Below are 15,194 nucleotides of genomic sequence, written 5' to 3' on the forward strand. Positions count from 1 at the left end.
GTTTGCTCAAGATCTTTATTTTAATCAGAAAAGCAGCTTTCTGAAAGAAGACATTATCATGTCTCAAATTATGGAAGAGTTAATAAAAAAGGAACAATTAGGATGGAGGCGTGTGCTAAGCAAGGACTCCCATTGTGAGGCACAATCTAAGCAGCACTGCTATTTTGTTTATGACTAAGGCAGAGAGGTAGGAAGCTGTGAGCAGCTCTAGCTGCTCCCTGTTCTCCACTCACAGGTTTGGCCAGGAACCCATGTCTCTGACTTTTAAGTTGTCAGCGAAGCCCCGGGATTAAGATCTCATGTTGGAAGGCTTTTACATAGTGTGTTGATGCCTAAAAGAGAGAGAGATTTTTTGAAACATGGATACATGCGCTTCCATAGTTGAGCTAGTCTAAACTAAAAAACAGGTGATTTGATAGAGAAAATTAATTAGCATGGTGTTAGAATTTAAAATCCTGAGTTGTAGAAACAGATCAGCATAGGGTTAGAATAAATGGATTACAACAGCAGCCTTTTTGCTTCCCAAGTGGTGGCTGGCTGTAAAAGAGGTACCTTCTCTCTACAGTTCTTTGTGAGGAATGGGCCCATCTAGAAGAAAGTTTATCTGAGCTCTGCTGGACACCTTTCTTGTTTTGGAATTAATTACTTTTGGGAGCTGCCTGGCTTTAATGATAAAAGGAGTATAAGCAACAAAGTTAATCCTAATTTAAAGGCAGGTGAAGTGAAGTGAAGTGAAGTGAAGTGAAGTGAAGTGAAGTGAAGTGAAGTGAAGTGAAGTGAAGTGAAGTGAAGTGAAGTGAAGTAAGAAATACACCATCTCAAGACAGTACATAGCAATGACTTCAAGCTTTATAAAACTTGTAGCAAGTGATGGCATGTTTCCAGTCTAAGGTCTTGGGACATACCTTTCCCTGATCATAAATCCCAGTGAAGACAGTGGGTTCATTCGTTTTTAAAATTATCTTAAAAGAGATACAGTCACACACACACATGCACACGTATGTTTACAGTGGTCTTCCAGAGCCTGCAAGAGAAAGGGGAATCTCTTTGTTTGAAAAGGACTCAATCTTTCAAGATTTCAAATTTCCTAATGAACTAGAAATGAGCAGGGTCTGTTCATATGCAGTAAAATGTCAAAGAGCAGAGGTATCAAGAAGATTCTGTAGGGACCTGGATTGGAACCAGTGGTAACTGCAACTAATTTATAGGGATGTGTAAACTGAACATTAATCAGATTTTCAGACAATAAAAAATTATGAGGGATTGCAAACGCATTGGAGGATAGGAAAAAAAAAAAGAATGATCTAAGGAGTCTGGTGGCATGTGCAAACAACAGTAGGATAAGATTTAATTTAGATAGATGCAAAGTAATTCAGCTAGGGAATGCTAATACTGAGTTGAAGAAATAAATGCATGCTTGTAAAGAACAGTACTATGACAAAGGTCCTTGGGTGATAATAGATGACAAATTAAAGGCGAGGACAAAGTGTGATGTGGTTCCGAATAAATAATTTTATATTTGTTTTATATTTGATAGGAGAAAGGTGTAAGAACTTGGAGCCATAACAGTAATTATCTTTCTCCTTCCCTCCCCACTGTCTCACTACATCTCCTTGGTAAGGAGAAAATGCATGAGAGAAAAGTTAAAATAAATTACAAAGGATTCAGTGAAGGATAATAACAATATGGAAAAGTAGATAGCAGGCCATGACCACAGAGAGAAATTGAAGGAATCAATGATGTACAATTTACAGAAAAGATGGGAAAGGGGATAAAAATATTTATAACACCACAGATTAGAGGTCAGGGAATTATTCTGTATGGTAAAGGACAGCTGAGAGTAACTTGAACATTGAAAAGGGAAAATTACTTTTGACAGCAAAGGAAAAAAAAATAACCTGCCAACAACAGGGCTGATGAGACAGTGAAACGTTTGCTAAAAAACTTCTTAGAGACCCTATCACCTAGACTGCAGGTGGTCATGAGAGGCTTTTAATGAGTTCATTATTCGGAAGATGATGGTATGTTACTGCTGAGAGTTGAAATGGGACTCAGTAACCTAGGATACCTGTGCATTCCATTTATCTCTTATTCTGAGTATAAAAAAATCAGAATACAGTGTTCATATTTTTATTCCACAGCTGTAAAGCCCAAAGAAATCTGAATTCATTCTTTGCTATTGTTATGGGTCTCAACACTGCATCTGTCAGCCGACTGTCTCAGACCTGGGAGGTAAGATGCATCTTTGTATCTTTTAGACCCTGTCAAAACCATTTCTCACAAAAGTGATGGACTCATGAATTACATTTTCTTTCTAATTATTGCATTTTTGTGCTGAAATCAAACAGGAAGCAAGTGTAAGTAGAAGAGCCTCTTGGTGACCTGAAATGTTAGGTGCATGGCTATTCAAATAAAACTAAATACATCCTTTCAGAGCTTTTATAAGAACAAAGTAAGGAGATCTTATGCTCTTAAAAAATATGCAGGTAAATTATCTTAGCATTTTAAGTAGATGTCAGAACAGACAGTCTTATAAGGGTGGCTCCAAACAGGTAATCCCTTATTGTGGAGTAGTTTAATTTTAAAAATACAAAGTGGAAATAAACCCTGTTTATTTTCCTTGATCAGCTCTTCTGCAGCTGCTCATCTTGAACAACAGAGTTAGGAAATGGATCATAAATAAGGAGCGTAGTGGAGAACAGAGATTGTCTGCTACAGAAGCTACTGTTTGCTAGACAGAACGTGGGTTGTTTAGAGGAGAGCCCCATTGGGATCTGTGTTTATATTTGGGTGGTTTTTCCATCCAAGTAAGTTATTGAGTGGTAGTATCTTCAAGCTTACTATACCTGCTGATGAACCGAAAATCGGGGAAGGAGTAATTTAGTGTAATGAGGTGAAGTTTCATGCCTCCCCCATGCCCCCAACAACACAAGTGGGCAGTATCAAAAATGGTCAATCTGTAATACAAAGTGACAGAGAACGGCTGTGATCTCCTGCCTTGGAGAACCAACAGCTGAAGGCAGATGGCCATCAGACACTTACAAGCCTGTCTAATGCTGTGCAGAGCAAGGTTTTCCCCCTTAGCTGAAATCATGCACATGAAAACATCATTGCGTGTGTCAGTGGCTTTTGCACGGAGAGAAAAAAGGGCAGTCACTGCTTCTCTTGGAAGGAGTTTATAGGGACTCGGTTAGGCAAGGAGAAGCTAACTTTAAATAACAGGTAAAGAAAAAATTCGGGAGAGGAATACATACCTGAGGCTGAAGATATAGAAACTCCTTGTCTCTCCTATTTCTAAAACTCCGCTCTAGTGAAAATTTGCCCTTGCCTGCTCTTACGAATTGCCTTCATCCCATTTCTCTGGGCTTTGGTAGGAGGCTGGAAGGGACTAAATACTATATCAAAGGCACTCAGTGGCAATGGTGTAGATCTGTCCTGCACAGAAATGCACAAACTCTGCTGTGTGGCAAGACCTCTGGAGATCACACACTGCTGGTGGATTTCTCTCAGGAAGAGCAGAATATGTTGCTTGTCAGAACAAGGAGCACATCTGCATATGTGTCATCGTAAATATGTGACTTTTCCGTGTGTAAAATATTTATGGAGTCACATGCATTTTTTTATTTGTAAAACTTTACTGCACTGGAGATTTCAAAGCAGAAGGTTATTTGCATTAGTAATGTGACTTCTAGAAAGTAGAGCAACGTTTATAAATTAATAATAATTACTTACACATGTAAATGAATCCACCTAAATTTAAAGAACCATTTAGATATTAAATTATATTGGATTTGAATTCTTGAACAAGTAGTATTCTTGGAAGCATATGCTTCTAATTTTTTTTTTCTACGGTATGCAATGTTTTAATGAGCCTAACTTTCCTTTATTGAAGATATTAAAAATGTGGAACTGCAATTCCATGTTCAGTTATTCTAGCATTTTAATCATACAGCACATCAGCTTAATCTTGTTCTAAATCTCTTTCCTCTTGGTAGTGTCATCTTAGTTGTCAGGGTCTAAGGACAAAGACAAAGGCAGGAGTGGTACTAAGAGGGAATATCTTCTATTAGACTAACGAATATGGTTGGAAAAAATAGATAGGCCTTAAGATCCCTGCACCCTTCTTCAACACTGAAATACTAAAAGCAAAATTCAAACTGCAGAACAATTGCTTTGTGTATAATAAGACAAATCCAGTAAAGTGTCTTTGAGATAAAGGAAACTGATGCTTGTGGAGCGAATCAAGTGTTAACATGTGAGGCAAGAAGGTAGTTTATGCCTGGGCTCCCTGGAAATGTGTTTTAACCACTTCCCTGTGGAACTAGGAGAAGATACCAGAGATGGAATAATCATTTGTTAAGGAAATATCTCTTCTCTGGCACTAGTACGTGCCAGTAGTAACACTAGTCAGTGCTGGGGGTAGTGCATCAAACAGCACTGAGTGTGTTGTATGTTAATTTCTAGAACACATATTTTAGGAAAAGAAATTGTTGTAATCACAAATAATTTAACCTGGATGTGATTACAGTATCTGAATTCTCAGCTTGTGTTACTATTTTTAGCTTGATATGATTATTAAGGTAAATACATCAGACGTGTAAGCTAGCAGAGGAAATAAAAAGAGCTGCTAACAAGCAGTTTCCATAAAAGGCTGATACAGGTTGTCCCTGAGGTGAGGCTGCAGGGTATGGTGCTTCACTGGCATTACACTGAACATGGTCTATAATTAGGGCTCTTGGAGCTGAGGAGCAGAGGTTAACTGCCTGTTGATACTTACAGCAGGTGCTTCACACACGGCAGCCTCATGGGAAAAAATGCCTTGGCATTTTTCTGCCTATGTTGGTTTTTTTTTAAATCAAATTTACTTTTTTTTTTCCCTCTGTTTTCCCCACTTCAGAAAATTCCTGGGAAGTTCAAGAAACTTTTCACTGAACTTGAAAGTTTGACGGTAAGTATGGTGTTCACAGCAGAATGACATTGCTTGTCTTTTTCTGCCTTCCTTCTTCCTAGTTTATTTGGAGGCTGCCTGTCATTGTCTTGAGCTGGAGTCTGTCACGTCAGATCTGTAATTAGCCAAAGGCCATGCAGCCCTCAATATCTCAGAGCTGGTCTCCAAACATGAAAAGGCAAAAGCCTGTATTCCTGACAGGTGGAGGAAGGGCAGAGAGAGGCAAATGCAGTGTCTCTTCCCCAGCGTCAATTTGGATGCTGTTCTTTTGCCATGGGGGTTGATCAGCCTTTATCCAAAGCTATGAGGGCAGATCAGGAGAAAATGAGGACAGCCTGAAGTTTTTTTTTTAAAAAATAAAAATATGAGGCTAAGGGTCTTTGTCGCCATTATCAAAGCTGAATAAACAAGTGTTTCCTCTGGCTATCATGGAAGTGGGTGCGTTGTGAGATCACTGCCTGTCATGGGGAACATGAGAGCCAGCTTTTAACGCTTGTCACGCTTCTATACTTAGAATCCTTTATAAATTAATGTATTTTCCAGATTGTGTGTGAGCTGGTGTACAAAAATGTTCATTTATGTGGGAAATTGAGACGACTTTTTGAATTACTTAAATAACACCACCGTAGCATGCTCTCTTTATTTTCTTTGAAAATGTCCAGTATGCTCCATTGACTTGACAGCAGTTTTTGTTGGGATTTTTTCCTAGTTCCTTGATTTTTTTTTTTTTTAAGAAATTAATCAGCAGTATGTTCTGGGATACATTTTGTGCTAGATAGTAAGCTGAAGTGATTTTGCTGATAGAAATTTGTGGGGAAATTACAGAGCAGTCCCAGTGAATCTGTTCTGCAGCTTACTCCCACTTTAGCACTGCTTTATCTAGAGGAAAGTAATTGCTTTTGTTCCTTTGACTGTTTCCTGTTCAGTTTAGTAAGTCACCTAGCTTCGAAAGCCTTTACCAACCTCGTTTCCTGAAGAAACCTTTTATATCTAAGTCATGTTCAGATCATAAGTCCATAAATGATTTAGAATTGATTTTTTTATTGCCTATTGATTTTTTTCTCTTTATTACCCATACGGTTTTGTAGGACCCTTCTCTAAACCACAAAGCTTACAGAGATGCATTCAAGAAAATGAAATCTCCGAAAATCCCTTTCATGCCCTTACTTCTGAAAGGTAATGTTAAAGCTTGGCTGCTCTTCTTCTTTGTGATTAATTAAAATAAATGCAAAATGATTTTTCCTTCAGGTGGCCTTGTGATAAGTATGTGGCAGTTGTGGTAGTATCTACAAGAGAGCACTTGGTCTGGATAATAAACAGCCTTGCGAGTCCCTGAATGGAACCACCTGGGTGTGCCGGGTGCAGTCACACAAGTCACATTCTGCTGGTCTGAGATGCTTGCCCTACCTCACTGGGGTGGAACTCCCTGGTGTCATCCTGAAGGCAGAACCAGCCACATTTGTCTGCCCTGAGGGAAGAGGATTGTCAATTCATTTACAGATGTTATTGTTTTAAAAAAATATTTTAAAAATATATTAAAATAAAACTACTTGCTTAACATAGTGAGCTGGGCAGCTAAGCGGCAGGTGTTTCAGTATTCTGTTGTCTTGGAGTCATTAATTATTAATTGCCTTGTCTTTGAACATGGCAGATTCATTTGCTTATTCTTGGTTTTGGAAAGTGTTCTCTTTAGGCTGTTTATTCCAGCTTGCTGCCGCTTCACGTTTAAAATGTTTGAAGACAGTTCTCAGATCAGTTGGTGACAGTTCAGGAGGCAATCAACCACTTCCCCTCTTTGCACACATCAAAGGATTCTGTATTAATTCAGATGGATACAATTATCAAGGCTTCAAAATCAGTATTTTTTAAGTGTTCTCCAGTATCTTTTGTGTGCAAACAGATGTGACAAGCAAAAAAGAAACTTTTAGCAATGATGTTTGCTCAGCACCACAATGTGGTGTATAAGAACATGCACATAAGCAGCATTCATGTTTGTGGAATGTATCAGAGATAGCAAGGAGACTTTGCAAAATAATACAGTAATTTTCCTCAGTACAGTGATCCATAGGGAGGTGTTGCCAAGGCTGGTAATTCCCAGGGTACTGCACAGTACATAGAACTTTGTTCCATGTCAGGTATGTTTGTATTACCATTATTTCCAAGACCAATAAAATAAGTATAGTTAGCATAGACATCACTAGTAATTCAACAAAGTACTGTATTTCAGCACAAAAGGAACAAAAGTAGTTTCAAGAAAAAAACTGAAAATCATTAATAACCTTTATTTAATTATGAGAAATAACTTTAGAGTGTCCTTCTGAAGTTAATTAAATTTAAATGTAGAGCTCTCTTACGGCACAGAGGCACAGCTTTGGAAAATTGGGCAGATTTTTCGAATGAGTAATAAAATACTGTGATGTACTCTTACAACCTAGCTCAGATGTAATTTTCTGCTCCACTGAATTTATCTAGACTCTTAGTTGTTGGCCGCAAAGCAAATTTCTGTTCCTTCCACCCTCAGAGATATACACATTGCTGTCATTGACTTAAAAAGCTTTGTGGGAACTACTGCTATCAGTAGAAGTACTTTATTAGATGTGACCAATGATTCTTAACTGCATTAGTATAGAAACGAGTAAAGCCCATGTCCTGAAGCCATCTCCTTTCCCTGTGCCTTTCTCTGGGTGCCCCAAAGCAGAGGAGGCATGAAGGGCCCACTCCTTCCTTTTCCCCTGGTTTTTAAGATACTGCTCAGGGGCAGAGAGGTGCTGGAGGCGTCCCCAGCAGAGAGGCTGAAGGAGATGTGACATAGCAGCTCCCAGTGTCAGCTGCAGGTTCCCAGTCCTAAAATCCTAAACTAGGAGGACGAGGTGAGCATCAGTGAGAGTTCTAGAGAAAATAACAGGAGAAATACTGAGATGCACAGCTAGGCTGGTGGGTTGGAGGTTAGCATCTCAGCTGAGAGGGAAACGTTCCTCGTGTGCTGTGTGTCATTTGCCTGCTGGCAGACACAGCTGTGACTTTTAAGTAATGGTATTGGAGTGCGATCACATTACATTAGTGCTATCTCCTGGTACTCCGGGGTACTCACACGTCCAAGAGAGAGGTGATGGGGGCATGACGGTGGTGCTCCTGCTAGTATTTTCAGCGACCCAGAGGGTGCACCACTATAGGAGGCAGAGCTGAGGAGGGAATCTGTCCATGTACTTGGTACTTCATGTCCAGCATACGTCTCACTTTGTGTCCTAATACACATTAGAAAAATGGAGAAAATTACCTCAAGTTACTGTTTTAAGTGTAATCTTGCCTAAGCAACGTTTGTTTTGCCTGATAATGCCCACCCCAGTTCATTACACTGTGTTCAGTTCCCTTCCTGGAGCCAAATATAGACCTTTTCCTTTTCCTCTCACTGACCTTTGTGTTGCCTTTGCAAATTCTCTCCAACAACATGGTGTAAAAGTGTTTTTTACCCAGTCGTAAGGCTTACTTCAAAGCTTTGAACTTGGGTTTGATGGTTTGTGTTTAATCAGCCAGGCTGGCAAGTGTTGTAGCCTGCATCTCCAGGAGGGACTTCAGAGTCATCGTATCCCACAGAGAGAAATGTAGGGATGTCAGGGTTGACTCCAGGATCTGGTAGTTCTGTCCCAGTGGAGATCTGAGCTCAGGAACCAGCCAGTCCCAGGGCAGGCACAGCCCCGGGCAGTGTGCCCTGATCAGTGGGAAAGCAGACATGGCATGCAGTGCCATCCCTGTGGATGCCCTGCCTTCTCCCAGCTGTCCTGTGTGATATGCACCCCAGAAGTAATACAGACCAGATTTAATAAGAAATCCATGCTCCCACTCGAAAATCCTCTTCTTACGATGTGTACATAGTGTTGCTATCTAATAATCTCTGAATGTCATTATACCAGGCTTTTGTTCCTCTGTGGTATTGTGTCAGTCTTTAATGGGATGTTTTCCTCTTTGTCTTTGTTACAACAAAGACATAAAAAATAATTATTTTTCCTTGCCTTTTTCAGATGTAACATTCATCCATGAAGGAAATAAAACTTTTCTGGATAACCTTGTTAATTTTGAAAAGCTGGTAAGCTAATTTTGTCTTTCCTGTTTTTGTTTCCAAAGAGATTCACCTTCTCTTCTTCCCTTCCCCCTCCGTATCTTGTAAGACAGAAAGGTTTTCTTCTGGCTGAATCAGGAAGCAGTAAACGGGGGTAAAGTCTGCTTCAAAGAGCAAACAGGATAAAACAGTAGTTAGTCTCCCCTACCCTTTTCCTCTGCTCCTTTCTCTTCTCACTATGTCCTCTCCTAGCTCTGTGTAAAAGGTCTATGCTAGTGATGGCCAGCATCACTGCCACACAGCCCACTTGTTCTTTTCCCCAATGAGATACGTTCCTTTGCACCACTTCATGGACTATTTTTTGTCAGTTAAGTTCTCCTGTTTCAGCTTTCTCTGAATGAAGTTTCCTTTTTTTTTAATCTCAAGGCAGTAAAGAAAAAGTTTCTTTAGTTCAGCATTTGCTACTGTTATGCTGATTCCGGGGGTTTTAGCTTAAACTGAAATTTTCGATCTAGGTTGGTTGAAGAAAATAATGCCTGAAATATGAATTAAACTGAACATAAATACTACTGTACTAACTTTTGTTTACAAGGAAACTTACTGACATTGTATCTTCGTCCACATCTACTCTAGACATCATATGACATCTATTCTGGCATGTTATTGCTTATAGAGGTTAGAATTCTCTAATTTGCATTATTTCTTTTTTTTTTTTTTAATCGTTGATAACATTTTTATAGCACTGAAAGCCACAGCTTATGTATCTGAACAGTGGTGGAGTGGAGAAACCTTGGGGGTTTTGTTATTGACCTGCAGTATTTGATAAAGAAACCAAAATGTTCTTCCCAAATGCTCTAAGTGCCATGGGCCTGCCAGTCCAGATGGCTGTGCCTGGCGAATTGTTTCCAAATATTTTCTCTGTGTATTTACACTTGTTCGAGAATGAATGTGCAAACGTGTAGTTATTAATGAACCAGATGTTGAACTTATTTTCACATCCTATCATGACGTACGTTGTCTTTCAACTTGCAAGCAAGTGTAGACTTTGACTTTTGAACCTGAGCTCCTCTCTTTGTGTTTTCAATTTTATTTCTATACCTTTTCTTGTTGCAGTTACAAGAACACCGATTTGCATTTAATGAAAGGTTTTCTTGTCCCAAGTCCATTAGCTGTTTGACCTTTAGGTGTTTGCATAAAACTCATTAGCATGTTCTTCTTCGTTGCCTCTTGGAAGTACATCCAATTAACATGTAAATTAAACTAGCCCTTGATGCACAATAATTGTTACTAAAATCCCCCCACTGGCCCCTATATTTGTTCAGTGAATATGTAGTATCTGATTCTTGTTCCAGTCTTAGCCAGACCTTGATAGTTTTTGTCTGTTATTTAATCTTATATATGTTTAATGTATGCTGGGCTTGCTTGGTAAGATTTCCTATCCTTGCTGTCACCATTGTGTCTCCAGAGGCAGTGGGAGCTTTGCTAATTGACTTCAGTGAGCCAGGATTTCACCTTTTCCATGAAAATGGATAATGAGCATTTTAAATGGGAGGGGAGAGTCTGAGGTGATGGTGGTGGGGTGAGGGCTGTTCAAACTCACACTTCCTCTAAATTATTAGTCAGATCACGCCCTCAGGAACGTGCTGTCTCATGAAGCCCTGTGTACATATGAATGCAGGCAACAGTGCAAACTTAGGAAGTGAGGGCTTAGAAGGGATTTAAATATAAGCACAGTGGAAACTCAGGCAGTACACGTATCACACAGCTTCATTTGGATGCTAAGGTATCAGTATATAGGCATGATCTTACTAACCAAAAGCATCACACATGATCGCACAAACAACAGTTCATGTTTCTTATTACAAGGGTTTCATCCCAAGAAATATCCTCTTCCTTGGTGTTTTATACGGTGCTGAACACTTTCTGGCCTTGGCTGAGAAAAATTTGGGTTGACATTGACTCCTGCTTGATTTGGATCAAGCCACTGAACCTCACCTGCAAATTTGCTGTTGCAGAAAAAGAAGAAAATAATTATTCTACCGTAGCAGATTACTGCTGTGGGGAAGGAACTCACTCAGTGTCATAAATACCTAGAATTTCTATTTCAAGAATTTCAAAGCAAAGACTATTTGCTTTGTATCATTTGTATCAATGTTTTAAAATATTTCATTTCTGCATTAAGCACCTGACCTGAAGGAAGCCTTGTCAATCTGAACCGTTGTTTTTTCTGACTCTATCAGTTGGTTTAATAAAAGATACTATCTTTCCCTACAATCCCTGCTTTCTTTATATACTTAGACTATCAAGGCCACAACAATCCTACCGTGACTGAACTTGATTTGACATGACGTGATTGCAGCGAAGACAATCCTAATTCAAAATATATATCAAATCATTTGCAAAGAGAAGAAAATTAGTTTATCTTTGGTCTCAGGAATGTTGCCCAATTTTAGCAAAAGTTTGAGGGATTGGAATGATTTATTTAACTTGATGTTTGGTAAATTCTATTCTAAAATCAACTTCCTCAACTAAATTAATCAATAATTCCTTATTAAAGCAATAAGTGAAAACGTGTCTTGTACTGTTGCATCTTAAGATATTTCCATCGTATTTACCAAGCTGCTTCACTGCATTGTGGCTTAATTTTTCTTCCCCAGTCAGCCATCACCCATATCTTAGAAGTGACATGTCTTAGCCACACTTCGGCAAACTCTGATACAGGTCAATGACCATTACTATTTTAAATAACACCTTCTTACCTAATGCCTTCAACTGTAAGATCTGTGTCCATGCAACTGAAGGTTCTTGGTCCCCACCCCCTCAAATATCTGTGTAACTTCCAAGCCTAAAATTTGCTTTCTTCGGTTAAAGAAGTGCTAATAATCCTAGTAGCCCGCAGGCTGAAAGGCCATAAGAAATGTGTGTTACTGAAGCACCTGTTTAAACATTCAGGAAATAGCATTTACTTTGCAAATGAATTGGCTAATTTTCTGTATTACAATTGGATCCCAGAGAGTTGCAAAGGAACAGAGAGAAATGCCTAATAAGACTGCTAAAGCAGGGAGATTTGGGATTCTGCTTTAAGAGAGTGTTACAAAAATAGTTTCTTCTGGGCATCACCTTCCTGAGCCAGGATGGACCCCCACAGTGGGTGACTGACTACAAAGGAGAAACAGCAAAGAGTGACAGTGTTTGAGGTAGTGGGGTCTCTCTTACTTCTAAAAGCCAAGTGCAAAAGGCACCAGATGGAAAACATCACAACAGCAGCAGTGGTGGAAGTTGTAGCTCTCCCAGAACTCACACTTTTGGCCATAAAATCTGTATCATCTCACTAGAACTTCATTATAATCTGTACGAGGACATCAACAAAAGAGATTGCATGATTTTGTGGCAAATGGTGCACAGTAAGAAACAAGAAAAAATATTTTTATTCACTGATGGAAGGAACATGAAGTTCCCATTAAATGTGCTCTTAGGATAAGCTTTTCTGTGGAGGAGACTTATAGGCCGTTCATAGGGTGTGGAGAGATGAGCTGTTCTGCGTCATTCTGGCTGTAAACATACTCTGCTCAAGACAGTTAATCCTTTCTGACTGATTACTTTTCACAGAGATAGGAGAAGAGCATCAGCTGTTTGCATAAGATATTATATCATTCCTGCTAACAGCAGTTTGCATAAATTACCTACTAAATTTGGCAAAGAGTTGCCAATTTCACTTTTATACCACAGAAGCAGTCAAAGAAAAAAAAAAGAGTAATTCCATGAGAACTTTACAGGCAACATCTAGTGAAAATGAGGAAACTCCACGGATTTACAGTGACCAATTCTAGTTTTTGTGAATTGAAGACATGAACATGAAACCAAACTTAAACCTTTTATTTCCTCTGCTTAATCTAAGCAGACATCCAATATCTCTTTTAGCACTAGCTTTTCCTAAAACAGTATGCTTTCAGTATAGTCTTCTGTGGGTATGTAGAGATGTCAGGGTGCTTGCTCTACAGCATTTATGCTGTGGGCAGGGTGTGGTTTTCTTGGTGTTACTTATCAAACTGCAGAAAACTGCCTAGCAGAGACTGTTGTCTGTGCTAGGCATTATACAAGTATATGTTAAGATGTAGTCTGTACCACAAAGGGGCTTACAGTCTGGTTAGACAACACATGGAGAAAGGAGAGGTTGCAGATTACTGAATGCCCTGGGTGCTAGGGGTTGGACCCAGAAGCACCCCTTCGGTCCACAGGACTTCACCACTGTAGGCTTTCAGTTTAATAAAAGTCATGGGAACAAAGATAGGCCATTTTTGGCTATTTTTCACTACTTTCTGTGTGCTTTTAGGGAGTTGATCTCATTTACTCTGTGTGATAACAGTAAGGACCTTCTAGGCTAACCCTGTTTCATCATACATTATCTCTAAGAAAAAGAAAAAAGTCTCGGTCCTGCTGTCTTCATTTTCTATGTTATGACAGTTGCTTTTTGCTGTACAGGCTTTTCTAACGACAGAATCCATCTCAGATTTTTGCACTGATGTTTCGTATCTTGTTTTTGCAGCATATGATTGCAGATACTGTTCGGTCATTGAGACATTGCAGAAATAACCAGTTTGGTGAGTAGCCAAAATATGCAACTTATTTTGCCTTTGTACCGCCTTAAGGGTTTTTTTTAAATTGCTTTCTTTCTGCTTGCTCAGGTTTACTACAGCAGCAAAACATGGTAGACAATTATTTAACCAATTGGCAAGAGGGTGTGTTATTGTTGGAACATCAACATAGCAGTAACTACAGCTGGATAATGTTTTACTTTACAAAATGTTTGTAGAAACAGCTTCCAAATTTCTTATAAATTATTTTCCTGCAAAAATGATCATCTCTTCAAAATGCTGTGTAAGATCTGTGCCAGCAGCACTTAATAACAGAGGCCCCTGGTGTATGCTGCTCTTTCTCACTTTCCCAGCTATAACCAAGTTACCTCAGAGTTACCTCAGTCTCCTGCTATAGTCTCTGTGTTTTAGTAATGGATTCACAGCTGTCTTGGCTTCCAGTAGCTAAAAGATGGTATTCATCACTACAGCTTTTCACGTGTCTTTTCACCAAGGGCAGTTGTTCATTTAGTTTAGGTTCTTAAAGGACATTTCACAAAATGGTAGGAGTCTTGATACTAACATCCCGTGGGTTTCACGAAGGTAGTTGCCTAGGTAGAAAAGAGGAAGCTGTGTTAGTACCCCTGCTGGGGAAACCCTGCAAATAGAGCTCTACCTTGTCTAGATCCTGGAGGATCTACACTGGCAAGAACAGTTCCGAATGCTTCAACTGTATGAAAGGCTTTTTTTGTGTGTTCTTCCACCTTACTAGCCATCAGAGAATCTAACTTTAAGGGACCATGCCAGAAGACCTCTAGCTTGTTTTGTTCACAGAGGAGAAACCTTGTTTTTCTCCTTCTCAGCATTTCTTATTCTCTGCAAAGAGATTAAACACAGGAAGGGGACAAACACAACACTGCTTTTGGAAGCAGTTAGAGTTTTTAAGCTGAACACGCTAAACGTGTCATTCACTGAGACCACTAAAACCTCTTTTCCAAAGAGAGGTTCAGAACTGTGCTGTATCCTCATGGGAGAAACGAGTTTGAATTGTTACTTTTTTCCAGCTGAATTTTAGGCAACTGTTGGCGTGGACTCTGACAAAAAGAAATAACAATTTTTTGTGTAAATACACATGCGTTGCAGGATGATAGGCAGTGCTAAGAGTTTTGCTGAATATTTGTTCTGTAGAATTACCAGTGTATCTGCAGCCTTCTTTATAAACAAAGGCTGCTGGCTTTTATGGTTCTTGTTTTATTTTGATATATATGTGGGGGGAGGTGAGGGGTGGAGAGGGAGAAGGATGTGTCTTTTGTTTTTATTCTGTTAAACCAGATACTAATGGAAGGATTGATTAATCGAAACCATGCTTCTGTGACTTAGAATGTCTCTTATTTGGCATTACAAAATGCAGCACTGGTTCCTTTTAATGATGTGAATTTGGGGGTTTTTGCAGCTTCTGTGCAAATATTTTATCTTGGTTTTACCTTTTTTATTTTTTTCCAAAGTGGTTTTATAAGTGTTGCAACATAAATCCGAGGTTAATACCTGAGATTTATCATATAATCTGGTAGTTTGAAGTACGTGATTGTTGTTGTATTTTACTACAGACTTGATT

The 15,194-nt window shown here is 39.2% G+C and overlaps 1 protein-coding gene across 2 annotated transcripts in view; it reads left to right on the plus strand.

Moving 5' to 3' along the window:
• Positions 1–15,194, plus strand: part of RAPGEF5 (Rap guanine nucleotide exchange factor 5) — a 164,929-nt gene that overhangs the window by 144,197 nt on the left and 5,538 nt on the right. For both annotated transcript variants that reach the window (XM_054060155.1, XM_054060156.1), the window contains 5 exons: positions 2,142–2,232; positions 4,898–4,948; positions 6,037–6,124; positions 8,968–9,032; positions 13,552–13,606. In XM_054060155.1, coding sequence (XP_053916130.1) covers positions 2,142–2,232; positions 4,898–4,948; positions 6,037–6,124; positions 8,968–9,032; positions 13,552–13,606 — 350 coding nt within the window. The remainder of the gene's footprint in view (positions 1–2,141; positions 2,233–4,897; positions 4,949–6,036; positions 6,125–8,967; positions 9,033–13,551; positions 13,607–15,194) is intronic.

Source organism: Cuculus canorus, chromosome 2, assembly GCF_017976375.1.
Source record: "Cuculus canorus isolate bCucCan1 chromosome 2, bCucCan1.pri, whole genome shotgun sequence".
In the NCBI taxonomy this organism is placed as follows: domain Eukaryota; kingdom Metazoa; phylum Chordata; class Aves; order Cuculiformes; family Cuculidae; genus Cuculus; species Cuculus canorus.